Source organism: Fusarium tjaetaba, assembly GCF_013396195.1.
Source record: "Fusarium tjaetaba strain NRRL 66243 chromosome Unknown NRRL66243_c0000068, whole genome shotgun sequence".
Taxonomy (NCBI): Eukaryota; Fungi; Ascomycota; class Sordariomycetes; order Hypocreales; family Nectriaceae; genus Fusarium; species Fusarium tjaetaba.
Window position 1 is genome coordinate 39,909 of NW_023501264.1, and position 19,439 is coordinate 59,347.

At 49.3% G+C, this 19,439-nt stretch overlaps 6 protein-coding genes across 6 annotated transcripts; 3 read left to right on the forward strand and 3 right to left on the reverse strand.

The window, feature by feature from the left end:
* Window positions 1-1,536: 1,536 nt before the first annotated feature.
* FTJAE_3516 (uncharacterized protein) lies at window positions 1,537-4,365 on the forward strand (the record flags this gene model as incomplete). The annotated part of the gene is made up of 1 exon (XM_037349822.1): window positions 1,537-4,365. The coding sequence occupies one exon, from the start codon at window positions 1,537-1,539 to the stop codon at window positions 4,363-4,365; it is 2,829 nt and encodes a 942-aa protein (XP_037209361.1).
* Window positions 4,366-5,197: 832 nt separating this feature from the next.
* Window positions 5,198-6,665, reverse strand: FTJAE_3517 (uncharacterized protein; the record flags this gene model as incomplete). Its single annotated transcript, XM_037349823.1, has 2 exons — window positions 5,198-6,228; window positions 6,278-6,665. 2 exons carry the CDS (start codon window positions 6,663-6,665, stop codon window positions 5,198-5,200), a joined length of 1,419 nt encoding a protein of 472 aa, XP_037209362.1.
* Window positions 6,666-8,532: 1,867 nt separating this feature from the next.
* Window positions 8,533-10,350, reverse strand: FTJAE_3518 (FMP25; the record flags this gene model as incomplete). Its single annotated transcript, XM_037349824.1, has 1 exon — window positions 8,533-10,350. The coding sequence occupies one exon, from the start codon at window positions 10,348-10,350 to the stop codon at window positions 8,533-8,535; it is 1,818 nt and encodes a 605-aa protein (XP_037209363.1).
* Window positions 10,351-10,804: 454 nt separating this feature from the next.
* On the forward strand, window positions 10,805-13,317 carry FTJAE_3519 (oligomeric golgi complex subunit 3; the record flags this gene model as incomplete). The annotated part of the gene is made up of 5 exons (XM_037349825.1): window positions 10,805-10,927; window positions 10,989-11,293; window positions 11,355-11,694; window positions 11,744-12,685; window positions 12,733-13,317. The coding sequence occupies 5 exons, from the start codon at window positions 10,805-10,807 to the stop codon at window positions 13,315-13,317; spliced, it is 2,295 nt and encodes a 764-aa protein (XP_037209364.1).
* A 657-nt stretch (window positions 13,318-13,974) lies between these two features.
* Window positions 13,975-15,071, forward strand: FTJAE_3520 (carrier YMC1 mitochondrial; the record flags this gene model as incomplete). Its single annotated transcript, XM_037349827.1, has 2 exons — window positions 13,975-14,077; window positions 14,272-15,071. 2 exons carry the CDS (start codon window positions 13,975-13,977, stop codon window positions 15,069-15,071), a joined length of 903 nt encoding a protein of 300 aa, XP_037209365.1.
* Window positions 15,072-15,273: 202 nt separating this feature from the next.
* Window positions 15,274-17,733, reverse strand: FTJAE_3521 (Rad50-interacting 1 protein; the record flags this gene model as incomplete). The annotated part of the gene is made up of 3 exons (XM_037349828.1): window positions 15,274-15,749; window positions 15,801-16,095; window positions 16,141-17,733. 3 exons carry the CDS (start codon window positions 17,731-17,733, stop codon window positions 15,274-15,276), a joined length of 2,364 nt encoding a protein of 787 aa, XP_037209366.1.
* Window positions 17,734-19,439: the final 1,706 nt, after the last annotated feature.

The following is a 19,439-nucleotide window of genomic DNA, read 5'->3' on the forward strand; positions in this document are numbered from 1 at the left end:
ACGGTCCATGGATCTGGCCGAATACTTTTCTTGCCTACGCTACTAACGGGCGGCTATCGCCAAATCATGTAGAGACCCAAGAGGACGGTTCTGGAGGTCATCTATTCTTAACTAGCCACTCATAGAGGAAGCATGAAAGGGGAAATGAGAAGGGCTGATCAGGTCTAGACCGTCAAGGCCAACTGTGGGTCGACCAAACCGAAAAAAAACATGACTTCGGTAAGAGAACAGAAGAGATGACCAAGCCCGGACCAGATTTGCCTACTATGTGGATGTATCCATGAAGGCATCGCGAAACCCTGCAACAGGCACTAAAAGCCTACAAGGCCGCAGGTCGGTTCAGTGGAGAGGGGACGATTGGCAGCTACTGTAGGTCCCGGCCGCAGTGGGGGTTGATACCGCCAATAGGAAGAGGCCGCGAATAAGGTGTTGAAACAGAGCGCTTAGAGCCAGTCTTTTATAGTACAGCTCGACAGAGACGAGACAAGCTTGATTGGCTGAGGGTTTTCGGATATTTTCTTGTAAATGTTTTACATGTAAATTGCTGGGGTATTTGGATTGGGCGCCTGTTGATACCTACTCAGGCGTGGCTGGCGGACAGGACAGGGCAGGGCATGGCAGGGTATAGCAGAGCTATTCATGGACGGTTCAAGAGAAGAGACTCCATGGGCCATGAAAATATGAGAGATCCGATACGACATGAGACTTTTGTGAGGCGATTCATCGTCTTTTGCTGGCGCTAATTGGACATGAGTGATTCTTGGGGGCACGCACTGCATATACATTAACAGAGTGTTACCACCAACTTTGTGTGAATGGTTTCACTCCTAGTACTACTCTCAGCATACAATATACACTCACTCACTCACTCACTAGCCCTCACCACTTTCGTCTTTTCCTTTTCCCTTTCCCTTTCCCTTTCCTCTTTCTCTTTTTTCCTTTGTCAAGTATTTCCTATCTCTCTCTCTCTTCTCTGTTTTGTGTGACTCTCTTTCATACTCAATCTGTTCCTTTCATTCACCGCTTTGTTCTTCTACTAGGTACTGTTCGTCATCGTTGACGCTGCGAACAAGCTCTCTTGTCTTGTCCGTTTGTGTCTGAACAAGTAACTCTTTTTTTGTTTTGTTTTGTTTGGAGACAATTCCTATTTACTCTTAATCAGCTTGAAGTTGGGAGGAAGCGATCAACATTATTCTTTTTCGTGCAACTATCAAATCATTTCAAAAGACTTACAACAACTTTGACTCACGAACCGACAAACGAACGAACGATTTAAACGCACGAATCTTTTCGATTTCACCAACACGATCTTTATTTCAGCAAGTCTATACTACTATCGACATACTCTTCACAATGCGGTGTAATAGATCAAGGCTCGCCGTGGCCTTGTCACTCCTTTTGACTGCTCAGTCCGCGCAGGCTGGCCCTATGTGGACGGGTAGAATGTACGGAGAAACTCATAACACTTTTGCAAATACTGTATCTAACTCGAGTGGCAGAGAAAAAAGAAACCCTGGCGCTTTCCTTGACGTCAGGATGGAAAACTCCCAAACTCCCACTGCAGCTCACGACGGATACGGGTATGGATCAGATTTGAAGACAGACCGTGAGGACTCATATCTAACGATTTATCACAGTAGTGGCAATGGAGATCAGACTACGCCTCGTCCTGTTTTTGAGACGCTCAACTCGACACCCGAACCGAATCCGTTACTCTCTGAAAACCAAGGTGACGACAAGAAAAAGGGCCCCTACTCTGATCTTCCCGAGCCTATCGAGGTTATCCCCGTTCAACCAACCAGTGATGTCCCCGAGCAGACGAGTGAGGCTCAAGATTCAACCCAAGAGCCTGGAAACAAGCCAACTTTCACGCAGAACCCTTCTGCACCTGTTCTCACAACCTCAATCGTGCCCAAGGACCCTACCACGGTGGCTGAGAAGCCCACCTCGGCTGAACAATCAGACTATAAGCCTCCCAAGGATACTGCAGTTGTCTCTGAGACTGCCCCAGTTACCAAAGAGGTTCCCACCTCTGCAAACGAGGCACCGACATCCGAACCTGTTAACGATGCTACAACTGTAGTCCCCGAGGTCCCTACGACCGAAGCAGCTCAGAAGCCAGAGAACACAGGTACTCAGAGTCTGTCCTCTACTCTTGACCTTGGTACACTTCAACCTTCAGATGGGGAGAAGACTAAGCCAAGCGCCGTTGAAGAGACCACGACCCCTGAGGCGCCCTCTGCTCCCGCTACAACAGCTCCAGGAAACGAGCAACCTACCTCTGCTGTTGGAGAAGAGACAACTACCTTTGCGTACCAACCGACTCCTACTGGTTATCTTACAACCAAGGCGCCTTCGGATACAGCTTTCCCAGTCAATCCTAAACACCCTACTCAAGTGTACCCCAAGCCTTCTACCACATCTGAAGGCCCTCTGGAGGAGACTTCCACCCCTGAGTCGGAGTCTCCTGCGGGCACAACTCGGATTGTGTCTGTAGTTGAGCCTGAGGGACCCCAGTCCCAAACGACATCTGATGCACAAAGTCAGCCTGTTCCCACTTCAGAGGCTGCTCAACCTGAGACCCAAGCCCCAGTCTCCGAACCTGCTCAGCCTAACAATCCTGCTCCCACCTCTGAAGTTCAAAAGTCTTATGTTCCTGTGCAAAACCCTAGTGGTCAACAGCCTGATACCCCCGCTGCTACTACTGCACTGGCTCAGCCTCAAAACCCTGTCCCTACTTCACAACCTGCTCAGTCCCAGCCTGGTGTGCCGGCTTCAACTGCTCCCTCCCAGCCCCAGAGTCCAATTCCTACTTCGGAGCCAGCTCAAGCTCAGCCAGAGACCCCAGTCACATCCCAGGTCCAACAGCCTGAGGCACCCTCAGTCACTTCAGCAGTTCAGCAGCCAACATCTGTCCCTTCGAATGGTCAGCCCCAATATCCTGCACCTGACTCCAATACCCAGCCTGCAGTTCCCGCTGCACCACCTACCAGCACCGTCCTTGTATCTGACCCCTCAGCCCCTGAGATGACTTCAGCGCCTAAGGTAGTCCCCTCGGGAACATCAGCCAGCGGCGTTCCAACCATCAACCCTGGTGTTCCCACAGGAACCAGTGCCATTCCTGCTTCTGCGTACGCCAGCAACGTCGTCGATGCTCGCACATACAACGAGGAATTTGCCAAACTCACACCCGAGTCTTCTTGTATGAAGGGCCAGGCTGCTTGTATTAACGGACAAACCGGTGTATGTGATGATACTGGCAAGTTCCAGCTCACACCTTGCAATACCAAAGGCGAGAAGTGCTTCGCTCTTCCTCTGTACAACTTTGAGGGTGGCATCAAGATTGTTTGTGAAGATCCTGCGACTGCTGCCAAGATTCTTGGTGGAACTCCGAGCAGTGGTGAGGACAACACTGTTCCCGGAAATGGAAATGGAGGCAAGGAGCAGCCTGCAACTACATCAGCTGCCGAGAAGCCTTCGGTTCCTGTCGTTACTGTTACGACTATAGTTACTGTCGATGACGGCGCAACCCCTGAACCAACTGGAGAGCCTGCTGCAGATCAACCTTCTCAGCCTGCTCAACAGCCATCGCAGCCAACTCAACCTGCCAATGGACAAACTTCACAGCCTGGCTATCAGCAACCTTCGCAACCACAGCCTGTGCCTGAGCAGCCTACACAGCCCGCCCCTGAACAGACAAGTCAGTCAGCTCCAGAGGAACCTTCTCAACCTCAACCTTTGCCGGAGAAGTCCACTCAGCCTGTCGCTGAGCAACCTAGTCAACCAGCTCAGACTCAACCAGCCGAGGCACAGCCATCCCAACCATCAGAGGAGAAACCTAGTCAGACAAACCCCGCGGAGCCTTCCAATCCTCAGCCAACAAAGGCCTATGAAGACCTCCCTCCCACTTCTGCCCCCGTCGCTGAGCGAAGCACCACATCTGTTCCTCTCCCTGGTGGCACAACTTTGACCAAGTCCATCAAGAAGCCTGATGAAGCTAAGCCCACAGGCTCACCAAACGATGATGATAACAAAGAAAAAGACGGCAACGACAAGGGTAAAGATGGTTATGATGACGATGACAAGCCCACATCCGTGGTCCTCATCCCCATTCCCGACAAGCCTACGGATGCCCCGTCTCCAGCTGCTACAGAAGCAAAGGTCGACAATGAAGGCAGCAAAGATGATAAGAAGCCCGCTGCTGGAACACGCACTGGCGACGATGCTCACGCCACAACCATTGTCGTCGATGGTACTCCGACTGTATCGGTCTACTTCACAGTGACAGTGACAGAAAAGGACCAGGCTACCGTCACCGTCACCGAGAAGGAGAAGGAGACTGTGACGTTGGTGATTAGCGCATAGATTCTGGTTGTTTTGCTTTCCTATAAAAATTCCTTCTCTGTTTATTTTGCGAGCTATTTGACTGAGGTATTGGTGAAGCGGATGGTGGCGTATTGTGGTAATGAAGTTGATTTATATACAGTACAAAGTTGGCACGCGGCCACAACCTTTTTTATTAGATTGACAGCAGTATCACGACGATGTTTCCAGTTGAAGGATAGATCTGAATATTGAACAGAAGAAACAGTACATAACCCGTTCCTAAAAACTTGGTCCTTGATCCTTGGTCCTTGGTCCTTGGCCCTCGTGGACATTACTTAATTTCTATCGTTATGCGAAATGTCTTGCCGCCTCTTGATTAAACTGATATATGATAAGAATGCTTGGCAACCCCTTGTTCATGCGCTTGGTATCATTATAATAGATGGACCTCCCCCAAGTCATATCGACCTGACTTGATTTGACTTGGTTATTCCTGTACCGTCGTCATCTCCCCATTATGAGATGCGAGCTCTATGTTTGTTTTATCATAAACCCTCAAGTCCCGTTCCTGTTCCTGTTCCTGGCCGTGCTTGACTTGATCATACACTTCTGCTAACCATCATACACTTGTGCAAAGCAGATTATGCACCCAATTAACTCATGACAGGGTAACACTTAACCATCAGCTTCCTCCCAACACAGATATTTTGAGAGGTTGCGTGTCATCCTCAAACCGTAAAATTGAGTTGCCGCAGCTATCATGCCGCAGCCCAACCCATATGCATTCCCGTCTGCAACTCCACCAAATCATCGCAGTTAACGCCAGATAATTAGACTCCATTATCACACCTCAATCCTCGGAGCCCCGATGCTAGTGGTTGGCTTGCGTAGAGTCGGATACCGAGTCATCTATGAATGGATCGCCAACTTCCAGCCTCTTAGCTGCAGGCTCATTGCCCTCTTCATCGACTCCATATTTATCTTGCCATAGTTTCCGCATAACTTGGTAAATGAACATGAATTGAGGACGGCCCTGAACCATGCCAACACGCTGCTCTCGGAGATGGTCGACCGTCTCGAAAACCAGATCCGGACCCTCTACTGGCTCGTCATACTTCTCAAAGGTGCCCAGTTCTAGCTCGCGCATTAGATGCTCAAGTGTAATGAAGGTGCCGGTTCGGCCAACACCAGCACTACAATGGATGATTCGCGGGTTCTCGGGCGCGCTCAGCTCGCGCGAAATTCGCATGAGGTCAAAGAAGCCATCGAGATCTTCAAGTTCGGGAACCCCAAAGTCAGGCCATCGTCTATACAGAAGGTGCCACACGACCCGGGGCTCTTCTTCATCTTTCAGGTGCATAAGTAGCTTGCGCTTCTCAATAGCACCTTCAGCTAGTTCCTCGAAAGAATCGTACGTGATCTGGGCCTGCCAGTCATCGTTCCACGCATCGTGTTCGTTCAGAGTCCAGGTAGGGTGATCTTGGTTATCGGGGAAGTATTGGTGACATTTGACAACTCCACCCTCTGCCATGGTTGTCAGCTGCACGATAACGGCAGGTGAAGACATTTGCTCTGCAATCATGCGCCAGACATAGTCGATCGATGGCTGCGTTGGCCCTTGCATGGCGATGTATCGTAACGGCTCACGGCTAGGATCAGAAGGCGAGGTGAGAGTGATCTCGGAAGCGTTGACATAGTCAAGCTCATCCTCAGGGACCTGCAGTTTGACTCGGTTGTGATTCCAAGGCTTGATGTTGATGTAGCGATCCATCACACCCTTCTCCTGGGTGTCAACCTGCTTGAAAGTCCCCCATTTGAAGTCTTCATCCCCCTCATTCTTTGTGCCCTCAAGAACTCGGTCTCGTTCCGCCCACGTTAACTCCTGGAATTTGAAATCAATATCTATAAAATGTCAGACCTGATTAATGCGCCACGACTTTGTGTTGTATACCCTGCATCGAAGATTCCAAAAAGGCAGGAATTCGGGGACCTGACCCCTTTGAATGAGCCAGCGCATCGCCTTCGGCCGTGACGGGTCGACTCTTGACACCGTCATGGCTCACGACGGCCGGCGGAGGACTGGAAGGCAACTCGACGGGTGGACTGTCGCGCGCTCTCTTTGTGGAGCCGCGCAAACGGAAATTTCTGAAAGCGGCCCTCTTTGAGAGCTTTGACTTTTGTGGTAGGACTTGTTGCCCGTCCAGTTGTTGCGACTGCAAAGTTGCAGCCTGTAACTCGGTACTGGCGATACTATCGGCAGTATCGCTGCTGGAGCGTTCGACGGAGGTCTGGATCGTGGGGTTCTTGGGTTTGCGCCTGAACTTGGGGATCCTGTCCATGGCGTCGGGGTTGGGTAAAGACAGGTGTGGATATCCCCAGGAGAAGTTGGGCTTGAAGCTGGTGCTCGTCGAACAGCGACAGCCCAAGTATAAGAAGCAAAGGCGACGGAGATTTGGGCGTAAGAAGAGGAATAGCGTCGGGCCCTCTTGGCTGGTGGAGGTCAGGCAGGCAGGGGTCGGATCTGCGTGGTGGTCTTTGGAGGGGCGCAGGCGCAGTCGATGGCGGAATCTTTTAATAGTGGCGGGACCGTGAGAAGAGGCGAAAGATTACAAGGGTTTATATGTCGAGAAGCGGAAGAAGTAGTAGAAGAATGATAAGTTTGAGCCTGATGTGAAGAAGAGAAGAGAAGAGAAGGAGAAGGAGAAGACGTGAGTGGAGTTGATACCGCAAACGGAAAGATTTGGGATGTAAGAGGCAGAGGAAGGAGTAAGGTAAAGTAGTCAAGGGATAAAATAGTAAGGTTAAAGGTCAGAAATAAAAAGGAGTGAGTAAGAGCGAGAGAAGAGAGGAAAGGAGACTGATTCTTGGTTGACTGTAACGACTGTAGGGGCAGAATCACGACGTCTACCTCAGTAGTAGTCAACCAAATATTCACGAGGACCTCGAAATCGAGAAGGAAGAAAAAAAGTGAAAAAAAGAGCAACGACGGGATGCGACGTGACGTGACGTGACGTGACGTGACCAAGAGAGACATGAAACTCAAACTCAGACGTCAGTCATTCAGTCAACATGGGGAAACCTAAGGGAAGAGAGATTGTTCCAAGAATATCTTATCTTACGCACTCTGATGTAACTTGACTCGTCTCCTATATCGGGAGTACCTTGCCGTGCCTTGCCTTGCCTTTGCCTTTAATTAATTAATGATCTGCAAGCGATAATTGACAGATTTCATCCATTGTTTGGACACGTGCTCATTGTTTATTTATACTATACCCGATCCCGTGGTTCAGTCGCTGATCATGCATCCAAATCTAAGTAATCTCGAGACCGATCTAGAGTCAATAGTTTACAAGGACTTGAGTGTTGTACCTGGTCTAGTAAAAACTCTTTTTTTCTTTAATGTAGGTATCTGCAGTGGCTCATTCATCCCTGTATCATTTTAGCTGCGTGGCGGCTGTTCTGTTGGTTGTCGACAGATTGATTTCTATTTTCGTCTCAAGGCCCATCCCGTCATGTTGGGTTAATGACGTGGATCTTGGCAACCAACTCCCTGTTAACCACCATTTTTACGGGATACTCCTCCACGATCTGTGCCTCATTCTATTCTATTCTCGATTTTATCTTCATGACTCAGCGGCAATTTGCTTGCGTGGCATCGACTGGATCAACATGATCAATCCTCGTGTTGCTCCCTAGTTCCCACTAACATGATTCATACATACGTACATACGTCTCGTGAACCCCTGTATAAGTGCAAGATGTCCAAGGATGTTCAGATGAAAATTGCCAACAGGTGTTATTGTGATATGCCCAAGGATCTACCAAGCTTAGCCAATCATCACCTTTCAATTATAACTGTCATTGCTGGAAAAATAACTAGACTGAGCATGTTTCTTCAATGTCTCAACTATGTATCATTCACATGTTTCTATGTTTCATTCCCAAAAGTAGTGTGAGCCATTCATATGACTGCTTCAGACCGCTAGTCTATTGGATCTTTTAAGTAAGGTCAGCTGAGCTTATCAGTCAATCAGTTGCAAGGAATATGCCCAAGTTGCATTTAACATTTCAAGGCATAGCTGAATTATCCCATCCCCAAACGCCCAATCATATCCACGCGGATACAATCTGTCGATTACATGTTTCTTATAATACAATGAGGCGAGTCTGTTCTTACAAATTGAGTTGTTTGCCGTGCCACTCGCTTTACACGGCAGAATAGATGCCAGTCACGTACTTGCCACACTCAATCTTTTGTTCCAACGAGACCTTTCGGCCCTTTCCACCATCCAGACGGATTGTCTTACGGGGAGTCACGGACAACCGGTGGAAGTCTGGTGAACCCTCCTTACGAGCATCGGCAGCGCTATCCAGAGCTGCAATATAAGCTGGAGCGTTCAAGTTGGTTCGTTTTCCGGTGCCAAGCTGATAGTGCTCATTGCCACCCCAGAATACGACGTCTGCTCCCCAGTTGGTCTCGTTCTCGGTCCCTTGACCCGTGACCGAGACTTCGGTGACATTGTCCATGACAGCCGAGCAGTGAGTGGCCCCAACTGACAGAGACTTGAGTTTAATGGGGCTCATCTTGTTGGTTTTCTCGTCAAACTCGAACAGCGACGAAAGACCCTTTACCTTGGTCGGCTTGGGCGAGACGTGTGACCATCGACCAGTGCCCAGTGTTCCGTATACTCCCTGACCGCAAGCCCACAGATCTGTAGTCACGGGAGGAAGCCTCCTCGCCGGAGCAAGAGCTTTTGTGTTGCCAGGAACTGTCGTGGTTTTCGCATCCACAGTGAAGAAAGTATTGTTCCCACCCGCCGCTATAGATGTTACCGTTGGGACAAGCCCAGTGCCAGCGTAGGACAGATTGGTAGGAACCATGACCGGGGTGTCAGATACTGAAAGGCCAAAGTCGGTATCGATTCCAAGCTGGCCGAATGAGTTGTCGCCAAATCCAAAAATACGTCCAGCCTTGTCAAGAACAGCCGAGTGGTAATCACCAGTTGCAATCTGTGCCACGTCGAATCCCTTGAGAGTTGTAATTTCGTGAGGCTGGTCGTAAGGTCCCTTGGGCCTGTTGTGCCAACTCAAACCCGCAATACCCATCTGTCCCTTGGAAGGAAACTCAAGGGCACTGGCAGCAGCAGAGAAGACACGCCCTTTGGAGGTGAGCATGAGGCAATGTTCCTGGCCGCTGCTGATGTCCTTCACGGTTTCACCATAGGACAGACCAGAGGGTGTCAGATTGCGGAAATGTATGCTCTCTCGGGCACCACCAGATCCCCATATAGACCAGGAGGACCTTTTCTGTTCTTCTTTCAGACCACCTTCTTGATCGTTGCGTGACGCAGGGATAGAGTACACATTGCCGTTGCGCGACAGAGCAATAATTCGATCAAGCGAAACATCAATTTTGACAAGATCTTTGCCTACAAGTGTAGGCACGGGCGAAGGGTCTTGCTGGTTGTAGCCCAAGCCCCATTGAACCAGATCACCCTTCTCAGTGACTGCTGCGCCAAAGATGGATGTCAGCTTGAGGTCCCTGAGAACCTTGTCATCAAAGAAAGAAATTCTCCGAGGTACTTTGACATATTTTTCATTGGAGTTTGGATCGATGACCTTTCCAACATTAGAGCCCCAGGCATAAACTCCAGGATGCTCCCAGCTGTTCTTAACTTGGAGATGTTGGGAGCTGATGAGATCTCGGTTCTCTTCTTTGGACTTGACTTTCTTGCGAGGCTTCTCAAACTCGAGTTCTGCCTTGGTAGGAACTTCATTCTTCTCGGCTTCAGTAGGTCCTGAAGACTTTCCAGTCAATATGGGATAAAAGTAGGCTCCAGCAGCAGCAAGACCAAAGACGGCTGCAAAACTAATGATTTTACCACCGCGGTTGCGAGGAGGCTGAGAATACTCGCTGCCATAATCGTGGGCGTAGCGAACCCATTGGCGCCGAGATACAGTGAGAGGCTGACGAGCTTGGGAGCGGACAACAGCTCGCCCAAGAGTCGCTCGAGAAACGTTCATTCTGAAAGCTCGCTAGCAAGGGGTCAGAGTCAATGTAATTGGTAATATCTGCTCTGAGAGATTTCAAATTGCATCAAGAAGTTGAACCCAATGTCGCCTCCCGATGAAGGAGAAAATGTTGTGAGGTCATGGAGCTGAAGCTCCCGCAGTAGCTAACTTATTTACGGACTACGGATAATGGTCAGCAAAATTCTTTGGGCTGTGGCAGGTCTACTAAAGACGATGAAACTGTGCCACAGACAGATCCAAGCACGCGCCACATGAGGTATGAGGTGCTGTGCTGCAGCCTACAGGGCCTTGTCCATTAGTGAAGTGCACTCAGATATTGCCCCATATTTTACCGCCCATCGGCGGTTCGGCCGCGCTAGCTCCGACTTTAACATTCAACGCCTGTTGCGTGGCTTCTAAGTTACAGTACACGAGCTCCCGCGAACCCTTGAGCTCTGTCAACACCATGTACGAGGACTCTTGGTATACGCTGATGCCCGACTTGGGCACCAGCAAGAAGAGTCACTCTAGTAGCCATAGTCAAAGTCATGGCCACCGCCGCAAGGAGTCTCTGCTCCAACAACCCAATGTATGCCCCCCCGCGAATTGGCACCCCACCATAATCGTTGAAGCTCATAAGATGGGTTTAGGAAACAGGCCAAACACACGAACCTGCGTCGCCATTGCCAAATGTCTACGAAGAAATAGAGGATACCGACACTCCACCAGAACCAACGGTCCTTCGCCGAGCCAGTTCCTACTCCGATTTCTATCGAGTGGTCAAAGAACAGCTGTCCAAAGACACACGGCCACGGCCTAAGAGGACCGACAAGCACAGCAGAGCATGGGAAGCTCTGACGCTCTCGGACTCTAGTCAGAAACTTGAAAAACACGACGCAATCAGCCTGGACTCGTACCAGGAGCAATTGTTGGATGCCAGTCAGCAGGAATACTTGTATGCATACTGTGTCTGGCGAAGATGGCATTTCTACGAAGACAGGACTGACCGATGCTAGACTATACCGCGACCAACTTACTGTCACGGAACGTCACTTGGATGGGCTCATCGAAGATGCAAACGCGACGCTGAAACTCCTTACCTCCCTATCGAACTCTTTTGGCTCCGTCGAAGCGCAAACGTCAACTTTCCAATCGCAATGCGAAGAACTTTTGCAGGAACAAAGAAGATTGGAAGTATTAGCCGACGAAGTCGGGACTGATCTTCATTATTATGCGTACCTCGATAATGCAACAAGACGTCTCAATGCGCCAGGCGCCAGCCGATTGGTTGATGATGCCTCCTTTGGAGAGATGGTCGAGAATATTGACGCCTGCATCGTCTTTATGGAGAATCATGTAAGAGTTCGTTCCATTCGCTCTCAAAAGCAGATACTAATGCAATTAGCCGACATACCGGGACCGCGATACCTATCTTGCACGGTACACTGCGCTTCTCACAAAAGCCCTTCATCTTCTTGAACATGGCTATAAGACCTCATTGGAAAAGGTATCGCCTGAAGTTGGACGTCAGATTATAGCGACAAAATCCGAGTCGGCTCGCCATGCGCTTGCGTATGGTCGTTTCCAAGAGATGATGCTGGACTCGTATGGCTTGATACCCAATGTTCACCGAATTATACGCCGCGCATATGATTCTTACGGCCAGCGAAACGAGTCCTGTACTCACTTTGAGACTTACGCGAACACAGCTAATAACATCATCCATACCCATCTCACGACGCGAGATCGCGACTTGAAAGTTCTGACGCAATCTGATATTGCAGAGTTCAATAAAGAAGTCAAGAGCCTTTCGGCTGAGACAGCATCGCGCAATTTTATCAAGCAATGCTTCGAACGCATGTACAACGAGGAGAATCTGTTCGTGAAACTCTTCGATCTGGAGCCCATATGGACACAAGCAGCAGACTCAGTGTTCCAGGCGATCAAACCCATCAACACCACCATTGCTCATCCTGGCAACTTGACGCCGTTGGTGACTAACCTACAAACGGTCCTACAGACTGCACCATTGGAGACGACGTGTAACGTGGTGGGCTTATTAGCCAACGAATATTTTGGTGCTGATTTAGATGATATGGAGTCGCCATATTTCATCAAATGCAAGCAATACACCTCACAACTTCTTGCCCATCATCTGTGGCCCCTGACAGATACAGTTTTTGAAGCCGAAGTCACAAAAACGATCACAAAGGCGCCTGTTCAAGACGCTTCTCTAAAGATCGGACCTGTTGCCGGTGGCGTGGCGTCATCAAACGCCCATCCCTTGGTCAAACAAGCCATCAAACTTCTGAGCATGTATGAGAATTGCATGCCGAAAGAAAGATCTGTAAGTCTATTGTAATATGGCACTGGATTTGGCTAACGAGTATGTAGTCAAAGAACAGCTCAGTTGTGTTCAATATTGTTCGAGAAACCATTCAGGTGCTCCAACGTGCTGAAGCAAGGATACAGTCATTAAAGGCTGGCACAGATCCTGACCTGTTTATGGTGAAAAACTTGCTCATCATAAAGAATGAGCTGGTTTCATTGGAGATCGGAGACATTCGAAACCATGGTGCTTCTATGCAGCATTTCGTTCACATCTGGGACACCCTGAGCCCCCAGAACTGGGTCGGTTTCTTTTCCAACATCATTGGCGGCGGTCTGTGGTCTAGAGGCACACCCTCCGTGACAGCCAAAACCCTGACTGTTGAGGATATGAACGAGCAGCTTGATGAATTACTGCGACAGTCTATCTACAACTTCACACATCGCTGGGGTACTCTGATGAACGACTCGCATAATAGAAAGCCTGGAGTGAAGCCAATAGCGAAGGTGGAAGCTGAACTAGAGAGCTTACTCATGACTGCGTTTAGCAACCAGCCCGAAGTGGTTGGAAAACTGAAGGAGGCTATTGAGCAGCATGCGCAGGCGCAGAATGATGCGAAAGATGAGAAGCAAGGAGTGAGACGATACTGAAGAGAAGGAAAACGGGTGTGACAATAGAAGCGAGTATTGCCTGATATAAAAGATCCAGACCGACGATCTTGGAATAATGAACAATTTCATATGCACAAATACTCATACATACCTACCTAGTCTACCTATGTCGGTTTCTCGCGGTTCTAGAGCGTAGATCCCGAGTTCCGGCTTTTAATAGCCCGAAGTCGGTGTCCACCTTTTCAATGGGCATTTTCATTATGAAATTGTTAGACTGGTACATCTTGGGAACGGCCCCCGGAGAAGATGCCGATAAGAGTGTCGGCGGAATTATAGTATAGAGACGGTGTAATTCCCCACGATTTCTACGAGGTTGTGACGGGCTCTTCTCCGAACTCTACTTGTACTGTTGTATCTCAACACCGACAGTCCGGGCTCCGTTACCGGCTTTGTAATGCTAGCACGTCATTTGCCGAACGCCCTCCGCGACAAATCAACCCCGGATTGCGATATCGATTCGCGCGCCCTAAGTTAAGTTAGGTTTGGGTTTCTTATCTTTTCCTCCCCCTTTGTTGTCTTATCTCTGGCGAGCTTCACCTACTTTTTTGTTATCTTTTTTGCTGTTGAGAGCTTCCTTGCTAGTTGAGGAGAGAAGAAGGACAAAGGTGTTTGTGATCACCCCGCCAAATTGAAGAAATGGACGCTCTCGAGCTGGAGTCGGCCAAGCAGAGCCCGGCCATTGAGACGGCCAAGGATCTTTTCTCTGGTGCTGTTGGAGGAATCGCGCAGGTCTTGATTGGTATGTCTTGATGTTTCTTTCGTTCAATTGTTGGGGAGTCGGTCAGCGCAAAGGTGAAAGGAATATTTCTCCGAGCTGGGGAGCGAAGAAGAGAGACCTGGCCCACGATAAGCTTACCCTCCACCATGAAGTCGTCACCAGCATATTTGTGCAACAGTACGAATTCAACCCAATTGCTAACGCTTTAATCTCAGGCCAACCCTTTGACATTGTCAAGGTCCGACTGCAAACTACAACACAATACTCTTCTGCTATCAACGCCGCCACCACAATCTACAAGAACGAGGGTGCCCTCGCCTTTTACAAGGGAACGCTTACACCACTCATCGGCATCGGAGCCTGTGTTTCCGTCCAATTCGGTGCCTTCAACGCCGCGAAGCGCTGGTTCCAGACTCGCAACAACGGAGCCGAACTGTCTTATCCTCAATACGGTGGCGCGGGTGCCTTTGCTGGTGTCTCCAACTCGGTCCTCTCAGGTCCCATCGAGCATATCCGTATCCGCCTTCAGAGCCAGCCCCACGGCGCCGGTCGTCTATACGATGGCCCTGGTGACTGCATTCGTAAACTCGGAGCTCACAATGGTGTCCTGAGTGGCATCTACCGCGGTCAGGCTGTCACCATCTGGCGAGAGGCTTTCGCCTACGGTTCCTGGTTCACTGCCTTTGAGTACATGATGAACTCCGACGCTGCCCGCAACAAGATCGACCGCAAGGATATCCCCGCTTACAAGATTGCTCTTTACGGTGGTCTTGCCGGTGAAGTTCTCTGGCTTTCCAGCTACCCCTTCGATGTTATCAAGAGCAAGATGCAGACCGACGGTTTCGGTGCCAACCAAAAATACGCCACCATGCGAGATTGCTTTTCAAAGACTTGGCGAGCTGAGGGAGCGGCTGGTTTCTGGAAGGGAATTGGACCTACGCTGGCACGAGCTATGCCTGTGAGCGCGGGAACTTTCATTGTTGTCGAGATGACTATGCGAGCTCTCAACAGCTAAACAAAAGCGAACAGTGCGGAAAATGGAAAATGGATGATCTTTTGATGCAATAAAAACGTATTGGGGGGCTCAATGGTTAGAACAAAAAGGGAATGATATTTTAGAAGGCCACGGACAGATTCAACACGTGAGGCATGAGAGATAGACCTTGGAAAAAGGCATCGAATGCGTGATAATATACCCAATTTTAGTCTATTTCGTTTTACCACCCTACGTTCTCGTTGTTCTCTACACGACGCTGCAGAATGTTTCTTGCACCTTGCGGTGACAACCCTTCAAGATGGAGTTCCTCTAGTACCTTGCGCGCCTCTTCGTTGTCAGTGAAGACTCGATCGCTGGCTTCCTTGAGGGTCAAGCCACTCGTCTCGCCCGCTTCAACCGGAAGACTCAGGAGCTGCATACCCTCGGTCAAGTTATCAAGGACAGATGAACCATTAGGGATGTAGCGTTCGATAGTTGAAACCAAGGCAGCGCCATCGCGACGGAACTGGGCTGCACCGTAAGTGGTGAACGACTGGCGCATAAGGACACTTTGCCATAGATAATCTTGAAGCTTGACAAGGGCTTCCCGGCAGACGCGGCGGAACACTGCAGTCGAAAGAGCTCCGATGAGAAAGTCAAAGTTGCGCTGGAGGATGCGAAGTGGCTCATCAAGTTCTGGCGTAATAGCAAGCTCATCTGCTACCGTGTTAGCTAATATGTTGGGAACAGCACGGCATGCGAACTTACCAAGGATAGCAGTTTCACCAACAGTTGTCCACTGAACACGGGTGGTGTATGCTCGGAAGGCTTTATTGTGCGACTCGACCAAAGCGCCAACGAGAAGTTCTTGAGAAGCCTTGCGTCGCATGCTATAGGCACTCGCTGTCTCATCAAATAGAGCCCCATCTTCATGTTTTTCTCCCACTGCCGTAGATGTGCGATCCTTCACATCATCGTAGCTCATGGTACTCGTAATATTGTTGCCCTGGCTAGATCTGTGCAATGCTCGAGTCTGAAGTTCATCCCACAAAGAGACAAAGAACTATGAGGTTAGCTTGATGAGATGACTTTCAGGCAGCTTACATACCTCCTCGTTGCTCCAATCTTTCAAAGTATTGACAATATGATCAGCGCTGCCAATCACTTTACAGAGTACCTCGAAACCACCTGTACCCTCTAGAATAGCAAGGTCCTCCTTATTCGCAGCCAGAGTGCGGCCAAAGGTCGTAGACATGCTCTGATAAGCCTGGAGTGAGTCTCGAAGGCGGTCGTGATAAGCATCCAAAATTTCAAGTTGAATGCCGATCAAGAAGCGAATTTTGTGCTTAAAGGTACGCACTCTCTCGTACTGACTTGTCACAGACCGCAGAAGATCAGTGACACGCACAGCAGCATATGTTGGCTTCATCTTGCCCTGGAGCGCATAATCATAATCGATATTGCGGGCATCTTGTGACTCCATAATAGTATTATATCTCTCAAGAGCGAAATCTTTCTCGGCCTTGAACCACGTATCAAAATGGTCATCCAGTATATGTGCGGTCAAGCCAGACCATCCGTTCTCAACATCGCCGCCGTCGTAGTTAAACTTGTAGCGAACATTCTCGTCAAATGCCATGAGTTGCGACATTAAACTGCTGAGAAAGGAGGGGCTCTTGATAGCTTCGAGTGCAACTAATGAGGTTTTCTCCTTCAGCACTGGGAGGAGCGAGGTAATAAAGGCAGAAACAGGGTCGATATAAGCCAAGTTGGTCGCTACAGCAGTGTCCCGGAACTTCTCTGCTAGTAAATAGCCCAGATTATCCCGGAAGAAATCTTCCCATTTCTCGACCAGTGCGATAAACCATGGGAGACAATGAGTTCCAAATGCCTGGGCACCGCTAGTTGGCTTGTCGCTGAGGAAATGGAAACGAAACTCGGAGACAAAGATGGAGGCCATGATTTCAAACGGTAGCAACGTGACAAGCGTGTCAGTGTGTGCTATTTCCGGCTTTTGTAGATCGATGAGCTTTTCGATGCAATTAATCCATTCCTCGTCCATCTGTAAATGGGTGTCAATCTTGGGCCACTTCCTCTGCTTCAAGACGGCCTCAAGCTCCCCAGACATAGTAGATTTGATCTCATCCCAAAGTGAAGCGGTCAAGGCTTCGGCATACGCAACGAGGTGAAGGCCCTCTTGGCCAGGTAGGCCTTGTAACTTTTGAATATGCTGTTTCAACTTGATATAAGGCTCCAATGAAGCTTTGGGGTTCTGAGGCAGGAATGATCTCGCCTCTGCTCGAAATTTTTCAGCGTCTTGCAAGAGGACAAGGTAGCTCTGGGCACGCTCAACGGCCTTGATCTTGTTCATGGGCGCTTTTAGGCGTTCGATGGCCTGATCTGGGGCATCCGAGGCAGCATAGATCTGAGCACGAAGATCAATGCTCTCTTGAAGCTTTTGAAACTCTTCTATGCGAGCAGCAAGTGACCCCTGGCGATCATCGGCAGTGCGTCGGGTCTCTTCGAGCTCTTTCACAGCTGTATCTAACTGTGATTGCAGCTGGTTTCGTTGAAGCTCAACATTTGCGATAAGTGTGTCGAGATCCTCGAGATCGGAAGTAGACTGAAGCTTATCGTCCAGGAAGTCCTCAACTCGAATATCGAGCGATATTCCTTGGTTGTTGGCGGCTACAGCTGCCATGTTGTATATAGTAGTTATGAGTTGATGTTTGTGAGTCTCATAGCGCAACGTAGCTACTCTGACCAAATGACGTGGGGAGCATGCCCCACTAAATCCGATAGCTACATACTTCTTCTAGATACAAGTGTTTCTGGAAGCTCCATGAGATGAACTCGCATGACATGATAAGCGCGGAGTGTAAAGAATATTCCGAGCGGAGAAAGAATAATTCGAAACGTCCGACACCGATTTCATTCGAAGAGAGTCGTAATTGAAGTCAATTGCGGTAAGTGAAAAGGATCTGAAATTGGCGGGTGGCTGAACGCCAAGTCTGGAGAGTTTTAGTCGGGTGGCTGGGTTCTCATGAGATGAGGGTTGTCATGATGGATATCACGGCTCTCTCGGGAGAATAAGCTCACGGTTACGACGGAAAGAGTTTACATATCATGTTGATCTTGTGGTACTGAGAGAGGTGTCGTCGTCAGACAATTGAGTAAACAGTTATGCAGTTCATGTGATTCCGATTGAACCGCGCAGCCTAAAGTAAACATTGAATAACATGCGAATAGATGGCAAGCTGTGTTGTAGTGGAAGTAATCAAAACTAATCCTATATAATAACAACATATGTTTCCTCAGAGTGGTGCTGTCTTGATACAAAACTTGCGTTGTAGTTTTCGCCATAATTGAGTGATCCTTGAGTGTCCGTCTACACCGAGTACGGTTTGGCCGCGGATACCGTTGTTGGCTCCAACAGAGTGGATAATAATATCCATGACTTATTATTAGGTCGAGTTTGGGAGAAAAGTCTCCATGACCAAAAGTCGGGGAGTTTCAAGCCAGGTCTCGCTTACTCGGGGCAAATGGGTCAGATGAACTGAGACCAGGTTATGAATAGGATAACCGAGGGAGATGGATCTCAGCTACAGAATATGCCCGAGCACGATAGATCAAGGCGCCAAATAGCACCAATACTGGTGTAGTTCAACAACTCGTCATTTAGCAACTCGTCAACTGGAGCTATCGACGTCAGTAGCCAGTCCAGGCAGAACCAATACTCCGTAATACACTTGGTATAATATGGACTCGTCGGTAGGACGGATGAGTGAGAGCCCATTCGAAACGGCGCCAAATCGTCATGACAACTGCATCAAGCTGAGAGAGGTCCCGCTATAGCTTCTATCCTTGGCACCCCTTGGCAAACTCTGGGCGCTGACGGGCTCTGGTCGTATAGAAACGCGTCGACTTTGCGGCGAAGCGCTACGTAAGATCGTAGATCCTAGGGTTCAGGGATCAAGCCCAGGAAGTTGCTCATCTGCGCTGCTGCAGGTCCAATAACACCTTGCCTCTTACAGACTAGCGCCCGATCCCGTCTAGGCTTTCTCCTTCCCTCTGCGGCGCCGGTTAGCGGGTTGCCCGGTGCTGAAAGGAGCCCCTCAGGCCCCTGCCTTGTCCAAAGCTCGCCCAGCTGGCAACTGTGGCTCCACATGTAAAACGTCACCGTCGCCAGGCCAACGCGAGTAAATAGGTGGTTGGTCACTACACCTCTGCATCGCCCACCGAAAAAGTCCAGAGGTTGGTAGTTATCCCAAGTCTTTCCCAGCCATCGAATATCCGCCCAATTGTCTGGTATTGGTATACGAAACTGCTCCGACTAGTTGACTGACTGACCGCTTCTCTCCTTTCCTTCTCTCCTTTTCCCAGGAGATTCTCTAACAAAACCATTAA